The 15,716-nt window shown below is 37.3% G+C and overlaps 1 protein-coding gene across 2 annotated transcripts in view; it reads right to left on the bottom strand.

Annotated features, from left to right (window-relative positions):
* Positions 1-15,716, bottom strand: part of LOC106884293 (bridge-like lipid transfer protein family member 1) — a 208,567-nt gene that overhangs the window by 94,557 nt on the left and 98,294 nt on the right. For both annotated transcript variants that reach the window (XM_089361980.1, XM_089361979.1), the window contains exons 20-30: positions 14,620-14,734; positions 13,446-13,653; positions 12,055-12,995; positions 11,067-11,247; positions 6,106-8,275; positions 4,879-5,028; positions 4,446-4,539; positions 3,165-3,377; positions 2,216-2,414; positions 1,368-1,457; positions 369-608 (exon numbers count right to left, since the gene is read on the bottom strand). In XM_089361980.1, the coding sequence (XP_089218106.1) occupies positions 369-608; positions 1,368-1,457; positions 2,216-2,414; positions 3,165-3,377; positions 4,446-4,539; positions 4,879-5,028; positions 6,106-8,275; positions 11,067-11,247; positions 12,055-12,995; positions 13,446-13,653; positions 14,620-14,734 (4,601 nt within the window). The remainder of the gene's footprint in view (positions 1-368; positions 609-1,367; positions 1,458-2,215; positions 2,415-3,164; positions 3,378-4,445; positions 4,540-4,878; positions 5,029-6,105; positions 8,276-11,066; positions 11,248-12,054; positions 12,996-13,445; positions 13,654-14,619; positions 14,735-15,716) is intronic.

The raw sequence follows: 15,716 nt of genomic DNA on the forward strand, positions 1-15,716 counted from the left end.
TATTATGCAGATGATGGTCAATATTGTTCCTGGTATACAAGAAGAGATGGTCAGAATAATCAGATCTTTGATCCTGGGTGCAGGAGCCAAATTTGCCCGGTGGATGCAAACCCAGGTTTTCAAGAGGATGTTCAAAGCGTTTTCATTGCCCCTCCAAAATTTTAGGGGGTACACTATATCTTTGACCTGCAGGCCTCATGCTGACCTGTGAATAAGCTTGCAACACCAATAACAACAAAACAGCTTAATTATAAATCAATTAAAATCCAGTCGTGCTCCTCATCATCAAGACTGCAATAAATGGACATTCATACAGGTAGACAGAGTGTCTAATTGGAAAACAAGAATCCGTGAGGTATGATATATACCTTCATGAAAACTTTCTGTACAAATACGACATGGTTGAGTAGGTCTGTGGTGAGGCTGTGTTCAAGCATGCCCACTTCAGCGACAGCATTCAAATATCCCCCTTCTTTAAGCACCAATCCATCTGTGAGATTATCAGAATTGGTTGAAGTGGCTTTGTGGTGCCTGTAGTCTGCATACACATGAATTGGTGGTAGATCAATGCTAGCAGATGAAGGGATAGACGTTTCAAATGAACTGACCTGGAAAATAAAGAAACTGGACTCGTTAGCTTTAAGTGATGGTGGTGGTGGTGATTCCGAACACGGATACAAGCTACAAATTTGAGGGAAAGATCAGCTGATTAAATAATCCTCCAGTAATTGACTGATGCAATATTTCTCTCTCAAACCCAGAAAGATAAAAAATGAAATCAATGTTGGTAAGAATTAAACTCAGAAAGTATTTTGTCCAGGATAGCAGAAGATACATAAATATATATTATATAAATGTACACACACACACACACACACATATAGCGCGTGCGTGTGTGCATGACATTGAATTATTTAGAAAAGACTCAAATGAATATGTCAAGTATAAAGTAATTTTTATGAAGAACAGGTTTTACAGTCATTTCAAAGCTTTGCCAGCCACTGGGCTAATCTGTGTGTGTTTGTGTGTTTGTGTTTGTGTTTGTGTGTGTGTGAGAGAGAGAGAGAGAGAGAGAGAGAGAGAGAGAGAGACAGACAGAGAGAGAGAGAGACAGAGAGAGACAGAGAGAGAGAGACAGAGAGAGAGAGACAGAGAGAGAGAGAGAGAGAGAGAGAGAGAGAGAGAGAGAGAGAGTATATGTATACCTATTAGCTGTAACTAAAATAAATATACAAACACTCTCCCTTTATCCTCTCAAATGTACACTAATCATCGATAAATATGCATTTAAAAGTCTGTATTCTTGCTTCAACAATACACAGGGCATTAATGTTCAAAGTTTGCTGGAGATCACATATCTAACTTACTCTTGATTTGAAGCTCAATGTGTGCGCTGGTAAATCGATTGTGAATCGTGCTTTCTTGCCTGTCATACCAGTCACTGTAATAGGGCTTGTCTGAAACAAAGAAGAGAGAGATTGAATGTGTATCAGTGGGTGCTTAGTCTATATAAACAAAGGAGTGAGTACACAATACTAAGACACTTAAGTGTATTTAGATTCCAAGTTGAGAAATTCAACAAACCACATCATTTCTAGCCAGAAACTTAGAATAATAAAGTCTGTGACGTTCTTTTGTTCTTCTACTGCTTTCAGCGATTGGATTGTGGTTATGATGAAGCATCACCTTCATGGGTTTAGTCAATCAGAGGAACTCCAGTGCATATTTTCCAATTTCATACAAATTATGTCAATTTCTGTTTCTTAAAAAGCTTACTTTTGGCACAGTAAGACCCACAATGTTAACAGCAGACAGGCTCATATTATGTATGTGTGTGTACTTACATATGATAGTGCCAGTGGACTGGCTCCCATGCAGGTAGCATGTAAAAAACACCTTTTGAGCATGGTCACTGCCAGAACTGCCTGACTGGTCCTCGTGCTGGTGGCACGTAAAAGCACCCATTACACTCTCGGAGGGGTTGGTGCTAGAAGGGCATCCAGCTGCAGAAACTCAACCAGATCAGATTGGAGCAGCCTTCTGGCTCGCCGATATGTATTTTGTATATTCTTTTGACTAGTTTATTTCTTTAACATCTCTAAGGTTGAGAGCCAAACTCAGACATCTCTGAATTTGAAGAAAGCTGACTAAGAGCAATAATTCAAACAGGACCTTAAAATACGAAGGAAAAAAGAGGTTTATTAACAAAACTGACCTTATGATGAGCACGAAGAGATGGTAACAAGGAAGCACCAATGGTTAAACCCTGTAGAATAGCCTTGAAGTGAATGTGAAGGGTGACAGTCTTCATCGGGTTCTCAGCCTTAGCTTTGTTTTCAGCTGTCATTTTCGCAGCATTAGCAATTTCTGCTGCAACAACTTCAGGGTTGATTGACTCTGAAATATCTGGTTGTCTGCAAGAAAATTAAAAAAAAGTTTTTTTGAAACAATTTCATATAGGAGTATATGTATGGTTGTATGGTTACAAAGTACATTTTGCATCCACATGGTTCTGGGGCCAATTTCATTGCACAGTGCCATTAACCAGAAATTCAAGTTAATCAGTACTTTGTGAGTAAAATTTCATTGATGGAAACTGTGCAGAAGCTCAATGTGTGTGTGTGTGTGTGTGTGTCTATACACACACATATGTGCACACATGCACAATGGGTTTCTGTAAAGTCCTTGTGAATGCAATTCCGCTTGCAAGCCATTAATTAACCTGAAGTTCAGATAAAAAATACATGCACAAGCACCAGTGTGAATGTCTAACACCAGAGCCAAAGCACTGACACCTTCTTGCTAAAATTCCTGACCTTGTCCCAAAATTTGAAACCATTATTGTTGTTGTTGTTATTTTGCAAGTAAGCTGAACCCCCTACTCATTTCCTGTCCCCCATTTGGTATCATTTCATTTCCTTCACATTGCTATTACTTTTGAGAAGAAGAATCCAGAAGGCATTCTCATTTCCTCAGCTTGGAAGGAGTAAAATGTAAAACATCAACAGACTTCATACAAACAAGATATTTCCACCTACCCACCACCAACCTCTCCCATACTCAGCCACATCAAAACATTCGTGCCAGAACCAACTGGACATTACAAATGATATAAAGACTAAGAAACACAAAAAAAAAAACATTTAAAAACAGGAGATACCCACCTTGATTTTTGAGCTGATCTCCGGAATTCTTGGAACGTTGTAGACAATTGTTTAGAGCTTCGTGCCATCATACCATGAAGTACAACCGGATGCTGCGGGATGTCGACATCAATAGCTCCAATTGAAATCAAAGCAGAATTGTGTTTCTTGCTGCGCCTCACAACACTCGTGTACAAACCTTGGGATTTATTTACATCCACTGTGACAACGATTCTGTGCGAATGACACAAAAAATGATACCAAATATTAGTCTCAGATGAAACCTAAATGTCATTATCATTTAATATCCCTTTTTCAATGCTGGCATGAGTTGGATGGATGAGACCCTCTAGTGGTCGGTGAGCAATTAAAGGGGGTTGGTGAGCAATTACAGAGGCTCGATGATGGCCAAGGGGTTGAATGGGGGTCGGCGTGCAAAAGACCAGCTCACCCAGATGAACTGCTTCATATACATGCCATTGGCCACTGAGTTATTTCTCTTAGCACATTTTCTTTTTAGTATTAAACGATTTAGGTGAAGAAATTAAGAGTTATGTCCCTTAAATTCGAGTCCGTGTTTTAGTTGATAAACATCCCAAGTTGGTCCTGATTGAGTAGACTTGATAATCAAAGTAGTTCTAGTAATGACTACATCACCCTTTTTTATATATCAAAGGAGACACTCACAAGAGTATGTGTGTGGGTGTGTGTTTAATGCATAATTAATTAATATGAATAAAGCAACAACGAAACACTATGCAAAGCAACTCAGCTGTATTTCTCTCCATTAGGAAATCAAATAGTATTTTTTCCCTGATGAAAGTCAAAGATGACCTGAAACCAGCTAAATATTTTTTTGTGTTTTTGTTCATTGAATGATGCAAAAGAAATACATTTATCAATATTTGTTATACACAGCAATGGCTCCAGTATGTTGCAAAGTTTTACCTAGCATCACACTAGTTCCATGCAGTTGAAATCCAGATGATCCGATCGATGAAATTATTTCACAAGGAGCATACAAACCATAAAACATGAAGCAACATGAGAGATGAATCAGTTAAGATTACAGCTGTTTCATAGCCTCCTTTATGGAGTAATAATTTCAGTGCATAATAAATTATGCTTACATGGCTGCATTAATATACATGCTCTAGCCATAATCCAAGTGGTTAAATAAATATATTAATCTATCATATCTCATGAGATTTTATGTTTTTATTTGTGTGTGTGTGTGTGTGTGTGTGTGGGTGTGTATGGGCTAAGCAAGACATAAATAGGATAAATAAAAGGTTAACTCACGTCATGTTGGGAAGAATCCCTTCCAAAAGTCCAATTCTTGTATGTCCGATGTGTGCAGTAATTGAAGATTCAGATGAACTTTTACCCACAAAACCTACAAGAGAAAAAAACATTAGGGATAGAATTTAGGGAATGGTGCATAAGTCAGTTGGAGTATGTAAGAGTATCTGCATGTTCATATGATAACAGACTCCAATTACAAAATATTATTTACCATTTCCTACAAATCTCATCCATGCTAAGGCAACTGCCATCATCACTGAATGTAAGATGTAGGGGTGGGGAGCATGTGTGTGCACATGCATGTGTGTAAAAATGAAAAGAATCCATATATATATATATATATATATACATGCACTCACACATATGTACACACACACACACATACATACATTATAAATTTCAAAAGCAATATGCAAATGTCTTGACTGACCTTTCACTTTTTCTCTGTATGCTCCACTGGCATGAACACACTTCAGCTCCGCATCCAACTTTAAACCACTCAATGCTGCTAGAATACGGAACTTCTCCACTTTTGCAATTCCAAACACCACCAGTGGTATGGTCTCGCCAATATAAAAGCCTACAATTAAACACCAACAGTTTTAATTGTTATTAATTGCTTTTATTAGTTTTTACGTCTTTTTTTTTTTTCCATAAATTAGGTAAACCTATTCAATTCCAACCACCACTCTAATTACAGGTGAGATACAATGGAATAAAGAGAAACTTTGTTTAATTCCTTCAATACTGACATCCAGATTTAAAGACAGCTCTGTGAATAATGACTATTCTATCAAACTATTTTAATTATTAAATCTCGTTGTCAATGATTTCATCTTTTTAAGTTCGCATTTACTAACATAAATTTGGAAAAGCAAACACACACACACACACACCATAACTGTCATTGTAACTAAGCAAAACTAAGTGTTCACCATTATGTACATCACTGTTTAAACAGCTAAACCCCATATAAGTAATTAGTCTGCACCACTTGACACAGAATACAATATCAGAAAATGCTGCAGTCAACAAATAAAAATATGGCCCTGACTTAAAAGCACAAAGGAAAGAAATTTTTTATGTAGCCATTTACATGTATTTGTCTGTGAGATGAAATTCTAAGTAATTCTAAACATCTGTACCAAACTTAGGTGTCACAAAATCATATTTAAAAAGTTTTAGTGACAAACAGAATATGCGTATCACTATATCGACCATACTATTGGATGTTATACAATGCTGGTCAAAATACACTTTCTTGCATTGTGGTGGTTTTCAAATGATGCCACCCATTAGTTAGGTGGGCAGGCCATTCATAATACTTTTATATAAAGCATAATTAAGGTATAAAATACCACCTTAATTATTTTCTATTTTTGTTCTTTAAATGTCTTGTATAAAATACTTAATATCTATTATTGCCATATACGGTTCTTTTTTATTTAGATTTTACTCCCCCACCCCACTGTCAAACGCCAACTTCAAAGCTCCATCCATGCAAATATACGGAAAGTTATAACACAATTGCCTTTCTTACTAACATAGAGAAAAATAACTAAATAAATACATAAATGAATTAATAAATTAATTATATAGAAACAGAATCATTCAAATGGTTATAACACTCCAAAAATAGGCAATTTGTGTCACTCACTTTGCTTGAATGTACTTCTACCAATCACGGATCGATTGTGTAGGTTTGTACTCGTACTCTCTTCATTTTCTGGTTTACTCTTAGCAGTATTACTGACTCCTTCTTCAGCATTTGACAAGCTCTTGGAATCATTCTTGCTTGTCTCCTTTTCGTTCTCTTCTTCTGCAATGGCAGGAAGCATAGATGGCTTTCGGCCAAGAGTCTTCGTTGTTGGCATTGTGGAGTAAAGTTCAAGTAGATGATACAATGTACGCCAGCAACGAGGAGTTGATTCTTTTATTTCATCAACTATTGTTTTCTCAGCAAACACTGGCGAAGAAGTATCACCCATGTCGATGGTCACCGAATCACTGAGGTTCAACGAGTGAGGTGGGGTTAATATACTCGACTGTTGAGATCGAGACCCTGATTTCTTACTTTTACCAGAGAACCGTAAATGAGTTCTCCGCAAAGACATTAAGGGAAGTTTATCAGGACGTTTGGTTTCCAAAGGTTGAGTTACCCGAACCTTCGGTGATTGTTTATTTTTACGCTTTGTGATAATTTTAGTACCGTCATGGCTGGATACATCAGAGCTGACGCTAGCATCTGGAGTAGGAGTATCTTGTTCGGTTGGTAGAGTCTTTGAAGTGTGGGATTGTTGAGTATCGGCACTGGATGTAGAATCTTTAGAATCTTGTTTACGATGTGTCTTTTGCCAATCTGAGTCAGCCGGTCGATTCTGTTTCAGTTCAACTCGAGTCTCATTGATGTTGTCAATCATTGTGACAAACTGATGAATCAATCGCAAGAGAGGCATGTCTACATGTTGAGTAACGGAATGGCAATTAATCATGAAATTCACTTTCAGAGTAGTTGGTTTAGCTTCTAGTTTGTGCATGGCAAACTTCCAAGAGACATACTTCCTTTCGTCTTTGCCTTTGTTCTTCTCAAAATCAACAACATCTCTCATTCCGATATTGACAACAAAATCTTCACAGAGGAAAGCTGGGTTGTCGGCACTGGTGTTGATCACTTTTATAAAACGTGCTGTCTTTGACTTGCCTTTGCCTTTGGATGTGAGGTCCGATGACTCGGCAATCTGAATCTTCATTGTGTTCAGTCTACCTTGCAGAGAAAGATGGCCACCAAACTTTTTCATGAGGGCAGATGTTCGTACACCTTCAACGTGAAGGCCAATGGATTCCAAAAATGGTTTAAACAGCATCTGAGCATCTGCTAATTGTAAAATTGATGTGGCAAGTGTTAAGTGCTCGGCACTCATACCAACTTTACTTTCATCACTACCAAAATTACTAGCAAAAGCAGTCATAATAGAATCTTGTCGTCGAGAAGATGGACAAAGGTTTGTAAAATGAGTGCCTATACGATTTTGTTGTTGGGCCATCCATTCATACAAATTGTCTCCGTTTCTAGGACTCTTTCTGCCCAATGGTATACTTCGAGGAAAGTTGACACGAAGGGGAGTTTGTGGAGGAGTATTGTTTAAGCCATGTTCCAGGCTAGACATGCTACCAGCAGCAGAAACAAAACTGTACGTACTCTCATTCCGAGTCATTGGGGAGTTAGTAGCAAATGCAGGTTTCAAATGAAAATATGGCTCTGGGGATTCTGTCACTACCTGCTTTCGTTTTGTTGGTCTGTTCATGTTCTCATTATCGTCATCATCATCAGGGCAACTTGTGATGATAACTGGACCTTGTGGTGGATGGTTCACAGCCAAAGATGGGGGAACTGGAATGCTATGACCAGACAAGCTGGGCATGGATAAAGACTGATGGATTGACCCACCCTCTGCCAGCAGTAAAGATGTCCGTTCATCTACAATATCAAAATGCTCAATCGGCATTTCTGTATCATCCATGCTGAAATTATTGGAAGCCTCCATGACAGGCAACGTAAATGCCACAGTGTAAGGTTTCGCTGCCTTTTTCGATTTCAGATGCATATCAGCAAGGTGTGGCATGTACAGCACAGTTTTCCACTGTCGAGTGAGAGCTAGGATTCCTTTCTGAATGGTTATTAATTGAGGAATGGTATCGGATTTGACAGCTGTTTCAATAGGGCTAATGCCACAACTCTTCACATATTTCCGCAGGACAGTGAATAATTGACAAGAAGGATCTTCTTGAAGAATTTTTGACAAGCCATTTAACTTGTTAAATTTTCTCTGAAAAAGGAAAAAGAAAATAATGAAAGAATTCTGAATTAGGATCAATCAACATCAAACACAAAATTATGAAAAAAAATTAAAAAAAAAAAATTTAGAAACTGCACAGAGTGAATATATGAGCAGGTACTTCCTGAAGTAGAACACATGAAAAGCACTAACGATCACCTAATTTGAGAAGTTCGTGGAAACGAAGACAACTATTATTTGAGAATTAAAGACAAATCCTACACAACAAATACCTGAAATATCACTTCATTTTATTAACCAGGAACAATATAGAGGTTTATATAAAACATTGGATTTGATCCTTTATTCAAAGAGCTTAAATACCTAAAATAGTCTTCTCACTCAAGCACTTTTTTTAATACCAGTTTTAGCCACTGGACTACAATAATTCTAGGGTACAACCGTCAAAGATTTGATTTTATAAACTGCAATTTGTCTGCTGATTATTTGATCCAATTACTTAAGAAGACAAAGAAACCTAGGGGAAAAAGGAAAAACAGAAGTAATCGGTATGGAACCAAATACAAGGTATATTGTTTAACAAACCAATTCTTTCATCCCACACTGATGGAAAGATGGATGAATGAATAAATATATATATATATATATATATATATATATATATATATATATATATATGTACATACCAACACACACACACACACACACACACATATATATACATCTGACGGGTTTCCATTCAGTTTCTGTCAAATTTTATTCACGAGATTTTCCCAAGAACCTACACAACAAGCTTGAACCGAAAACGACATGGTTACCAAGTGCAATCTGTTTAACCTCACCACCAATCTTATACTATTGGGTGACATTTCTAGCTTCCTTATGAAGGTCATTACGAATATCGGTGATACAAAATGGAACAGCAACTGGAACACAGATTCGGCTTTTCTGAAAGCTAGAACTCAATTCTTGGTCTATGGTACTCTCTAAATAGTACATCCAATTATTTGGTTATATATATATATATATCATGTATGGAATTTCAATATGGCTAAAAGGGATATCAGAAAACCAAGGATTATAAATATTTCTGATTCCCATCTTAATAGATGCTAAGAAATGTTAATGACGTGAATTAAGCCAAATCGTCTGACTGCAGGAGCTCATTTGTTCTTAGGGTGGTATTAAGACATATAAGCCATTAATCTAGACAATTAAACAATCTTTGGCTGAATAAAAGCTTTCATCTCATTCACACACACAATTAGAAAATAAATGGTAAAAAAAAAAAAAAAAAGAGAAACCAAATGTAGGGAAGAAATTATTTTAAGAAGTCTAAAAATATAAGCATAACAAGTTTAAGTCACGAGAAGAAAATGGTATTCAGCTTGATGGGAGTCTTCATTCAATGGACATAAACAATTTGAAATTCAATGCAAATTTATACAAATCAATAAGAGGAATTTGATAAATTTCCATTTTTCCAATTCCAATGAAAGACCAATGTATTCCTGGGATTTAATAACAGAAAATGTCCATAATCTTTAGAATATATATTAGCATCATCATTATTCCACACACGCACACACAAATAATAAAGACTTTGAATGGTTCTTATATAATTTCCAAAGTTCTTCAGAAATAGTGATTTTGAAAACATCACAGGTAGCAAAAAAAAAAGAGAAAGAAAATTGAAATGGGATTAGTTTTCTAAATATTTCTTTTAACAAGCTAAAAATGACACTGGTTATTGGAAATGGGATTAAATATTTAGAAATATTTTCAACAGTAGAAGATGGAATAAGAGATGCCTAACTGCCGTCCATTTTGACATCTCAGTTGAAATTCTGATGCTATAAACTTTACTTATCTTTTGTTGGGCGATGGGGTTAATATATATATATATACAACTTATATACTACATCTCTTCTTTGCAAAAGAGGAGTAAAAACACAAATGGAATTCTATAAGCAGTGAAAATAGAGACTTCTGCAGATTTGAAAGTAAAAGATTATCATATATTGAGGCGAGAGGAATAGGGTGAATGGATTTACACGCTTTGATGGGTTCTTTTTATTATTATTATTATTATTATTATTATTATTATTATTATTATATATAAGACAGCAAGCTGGCAGAATCATTAGCATGCAGACTATGCAGACAGACAAAATGTCACTAAGCATTTTGCCAATCTGCACATTCTGGGTTCAAATTCTGCCGTGGTCCACTTTCCCTTTCATCTTTTCAGGGGTCAATTAATTAAGTACCAGTCAAACACTGGAGTCAATGTAATCAACTAGCACCCTCCCCCAAAATTCCATCAACAATTTGTCCACTCCATATCCTTTACCTTATGTACACTGCTTATCTTCTTTTCTACTCTAGGCACAAGACTCGAAATTGGGGTGAGGAGCAGTCGATAAGATTAACCCCAGTACCCTACTGGTACTTATTTAATCAACCCCAAAACAGTGAAAGGCAAAGTCGACCTCGGCAGAATTGGAACTCAGAACGTAAAGACAGACAAAATACTGCTAAGCATTCCACCCAGCGTTCTAACGTTTCTGCCAGCTCACCACCTTGTACATTGTTTATATCTATCAGACTGGTGTCTTCGTCTTGAAGGTTGCTTTCACTGTGTTTTGGCTGTTGTACGCTCCCGCCTTCTTCAGATGTCTTGTGTTGAACTCGGTTGTTATATCGGAATTATGAACCTAATTCTTTATTTGATCCACGGGGACACCACTCTGACTAATATAAACAGTACACATAATATAAATTCCTCATCTCGGAAACATAGAATTGTCTTATCCCTTACCTTGTACGGCATGTGTATACTTTGGACCTCCAATGCTTCAGTCATGATGCAGGCCATCACAGAGCAATTGCGATGAGTAAGAGCATCTCTAAGTTGCTTTATTGCCACAACTAAGTGATCAGTTGGGTTTAACCAGGAGTTGATAGCTGGTGTTGCAGTACTCAGAAGATTCCAGTCAAGCCTAGAAATGTTTTTAAATTACAAAAGGTACAAAAGGAACACTTAAAAAGAAAATAAAGAGAACAGATACAGAGAGGGTTCTAGATGGAAGTAAAGGGTGTTGTTGTTGGCACTCCGTCGCTTACGATGTCGAGGGTTCCAGTTGATCCGATCAACGGAACAGCCTGCTCATGAAATTAACGTGCAAGTGGCTGAGCACTCCACAGACACGTGTACCCTTAACGTAGTTCTCGGGGATATTCAGTGTGACACTGTGACAAGGCTGGTCTTTTGAAATACAGGTACAACAGAAACAGGAGTCAATCTGTAACTTCTGCCAATTATTAACAAAAAACATATATCACCCACGAACCAATAAGAAAAGGGTTTCGTTTATCCCAAATTTGGATTGGATCTTCATCATCATCATTTAATGTCCGTTGCCCATGCTGGCATGGGTTGGACAGTTTGACTGGGCTGGCACACTGGAAGGTTGCCCCAGACTCTGGTCTGATTTGGCATGGTTTTCTATGGATGAATGCCCTTCCTAATGCCAACCACTCCAAGAGTGTAATGGGAGCTTTTAGGTGCCACTGGCATAGATGCCATCTGCGTGACACAGGTATCTGCTCAGCTTGATGGGTCTTCTTTTCAACAACGACATCATGCCAACTTATAATATTTTCAATATTGCTATGTAATCGCTGGAACCCAAAAGAATTGGTCATGCTTAAAATGTCTAATCATCTGCATGATCGGAACTAACCAGGGGCTAAGAAACAACAACAACAACAACAGATGGAATAAGATGATATTTAAATGCACCCACCTCGTGAAGTCCATTTTTCTCCTCATAGGTAAGGGAGGAGGAGCTGCAAAATTAAACCAGATTGTCTCTAGTTTTAAAACTCCACTGGAAGCGTCCCCTTCTAAAGGACTCATTTTGGTAAGTCTTTCCAAAGATGGAAACTGGCTATCTGATGATGTTATTGACATGGTTGAATCCCAAGAAGACATAGAATTTTTCTTGTCTTGCCATTTTTTGGGAACTTCTCCTTTATCAAGTTCTGTTTTTGTTTGTTCTTGCATCTCTTCAAGAGTCTTTTCAATTTCTTCCATCTTATGTTGAAATTCTGTATCAATATTTTCTTTGAAACCCAACCTCCTCACAGCTGTTAAGTTTATTCCTTCCATACCACATTCAAACATTATGAAACCAATGCCAAGTTCATCTGATTTTTGACGATATTCTCGGCCACTGGTCTGCGAGGACTCTCGACTCAACGTGCTTTGCTTTGATTCACAAGGGATGTTCTCTTTATCAAACACAAACAGAACTTTGGAGCGGAACTCTGGAATGGCTGTCAAAATCACATTTTCTGAAAAGTTACTGTGCTTCAAGAGACGCCTAAACTGGAAGTGAATTTTTTCAATAGACAGTGTACCGACATTTTCATCTTTGGAGGTTTCAGACAGTTTGTAACATTCTGTATTTGTCGACTCAGTCCCTGTACCCCCACCAACAGTATTGGTAACCCCTTTTGAGGATTTCTCTTTATTGACCAACAAATTGGTGGAATGGTGGAGACTACTACTGGGGCTATTGTCATTGGCAATTTTACAAGAGTGGCAGTTGGAAAGTAGTTGGCATTCAATGTTGCTGATGCAGACGGCCAGTAATGAAACACAGGTGAAGTCATGGATGTTGTCTAAGGCTGAGAACGACACCAATTCTTCAACGATTGATGTCTGAAGAATACACACATTGATCTGGTAAAAAGAAACAAAAAAAGAAAATCAATCAATAAAAACACTGTATTTTCCAGCATACAAGACAACATAGTATGTAGTGTAAACATTCAAACATCATCACACTCTTTGGCCAAATCCAGTTGCATTTCACATGGAATTTTTGGTCCTCCAAAGTCATTTTGGTGTATAAATTAACCAATTTTTTGGGGCTGAAAATTTTGGTCTAAAAGATTTGACTTGTATGCACCTGCATTAAATTCCTTTGATTATGTATGTGACAAGTTAGTTAACTAAATCAAACAAATATGTAAATGGTATTTATTTTATCGCATCTGGAGAGATGAAAGACATTGACCGAGCAAGGTTTGAATACAACCAAGCTAGTTATAGTAAAGTGTGATCTCACAATTACTGATTCTGTGGAAAGAATACGATATAAAAATATAATAGAGCTAATAGTTAACGAACCTTTGCTAATGAAAAATAAGCTTGAATACTGGATGTTTTGGTTTCCATTGGTTCCCGGCGAGAACTATTACTATCATGGAGCTCATCAGAGCTGTGTTTTTTTAAGCGATTTTTCTGCTTTAGTCGATCTAAACATCGGCTGTGCAGGCGATCAATGATTGAAGATGGATGAAGTTTGGATAAAACAGGAGTGATGGCTTCAATGTATCTGAATAAAGGGGAGAAAACAAACATTCATTTTTAATTAGTATCCTCATGACAATATAATCAATTATACGATTTACTTTTTAAACAAAGCTAGACAATACCACGCATGCTTCAATAGCACTGTCCGACCTGCATTCTCGTATGCAAGAGAGACATCGGTTACTACAAAGAGGGTAGAACATCAATTGGTTACAACGCAAAGAAGCATGGAACGATCCATGACAGGAATATCATTACAAGAGCATATGTGAAATGAGATAATTCAAGAATGGAGTAGAGTGAAGGGTGTGATTGCAGAGTACTGAAAGCACAAGTTCCACTAGGCTGGACACATGGCAAGGTTAACAGATACATCACATTCCTCAAGTACAGTGACATCCAATACCCATGGACTCACAAGTAAGATTTCGGCTGATGTCAGTAAAAATATAGATAAGCAGGACAAATCACTAAGTATAACTTCTGATGGTTCTAGGTTGCAATTGGAAGTAAATAAAGAATAGCATAATTGGAAGTAACGAAACTAGAAAGACATAAAAACTTATGTAGTTCAAACATTTTATGAAATAAAGCTTTAATAAAACAAAGCTCATATATATAACCTGGCCACTTGATTCAGAGTTCGATCCTGCTGCACAGCACCTAAGCTGAGTGTTTTTAGCTGTTGCCTCAAGCTGACTAGGGCCTAGTAAGTGAACATGGTGGGCAGGGGCTAAGGGAGGGCTGGTGAGTATAAATGTGCGCACGTGTGCGTGTGTGAGAACCGGTGTTGGTGTGTTTGTCTCCCCATAACATAGTGGTTCATCAAAGAACTGACAGAATAAGTACCAGGCTTTAAAATAAAAATTTTAAAAAAGCACTGGGGTCAATTCGATCAACTAAAAATTCTTCAAGGAGGTGCCCCAGCATGGCCCCAGTCTCATGACCGAAACAAGTAAAAGATGAAAAACATTATCAAGAAAGTTACCTTTGGGTTGATTCAAGTAATAAGGGAGTCAATAAAATATCAACTGAACCCTTGAGTTTGATCACAGCTGTAGTCTTGGATGTGTTTTCAGAGATGACAACCTCGGTGGAATCAACTGGAATTAGAAAGTTACTGTTTGTTAGAGAGGCATACCATTCACTTCAGAGACCATTTACATATGTATGTGTATATATATGTGTGTGTGTGTGTGTGTGTGTGTGAGAGAGAGAATGTCTGCATATGTACATGTATGTGCAAAAGTAACAATGATGATAAAGTGCAAACAAAGTTTAACTGTTTGATGCGATACAGGAAAATAAAAGTCTCATCGATATTTCAAGCTCTTCAAAAAGTGAGATGAAAGGATAAATGTAGAAAAATGAAAAAAAAAAAAAAAGAAAAAGATGAGAGAAATAGAGAAATACAGTTTTATCTGTATCAGGTCATATTAAAAAATAGCTGACCAGCAGAATGAGGGCAGTAAAGTGTACAAGGGAGATAACTGTAGGCCAGCGTAAGTGCGCTCGCGCAAGTATGTCCAGTAACCCCTCGCCATATCACGGCTAACCTATCATGCCCTCACTTACACCACGGATTTTTCTGGCTAATACATGTAAATTCCTCAGCCTATCGTGGGTTTCTGCAGCCAATATGCATTTGTATTTTTTTTTTTAGATTTTAAATATTTCTGTGGTAAAATAAGCATGTTCACGCCTAAAAATTAATAAATCAGGCGATCTTACAGTACGATTCCTAAATATTGGCTTTTTCTGTAAAAAGTGTCTTCGGCGATCTTTACCAAAGATCGGCCTTTGAGTTTACGTGTGTATTTTTGTGTATATGTTACAAGTGTATCTGTAAGTGTGTGTGTGTGTGTGTATATATATATGCACGTGTGATTTTGGTTCATTCTGTACATAAAGAATGTGGGGGGGGGGGGGAATAGGAGGTGCATGCATTGGTTTGTGTTAGCATGGTGTATGGAAATGTGAGTGTGGATATATCTTTTTTATAAAGATCGTGTGTGTGTGCGTGTGTGTGTGTGTGTGTGTGTGATTTCATCTGATTCATCAATACAGGCACAGACATATCTGTGG

The sequence above is a fragment of the Octopus bimaculoides genome, chromosome 13, assembly GCF_046866305.1.
Source record: "Octopus bimaculoides isolate indiv1 chromosome 13, ASM4686630v1, whole genome shotgun sequence".
NCBI classification, from domain to species: Eukaryota; Metazoa; Mollusca; class Cephalopoda; order Octopoda; family Octopodidae; genus Octopus; species Octopus bimaculoides.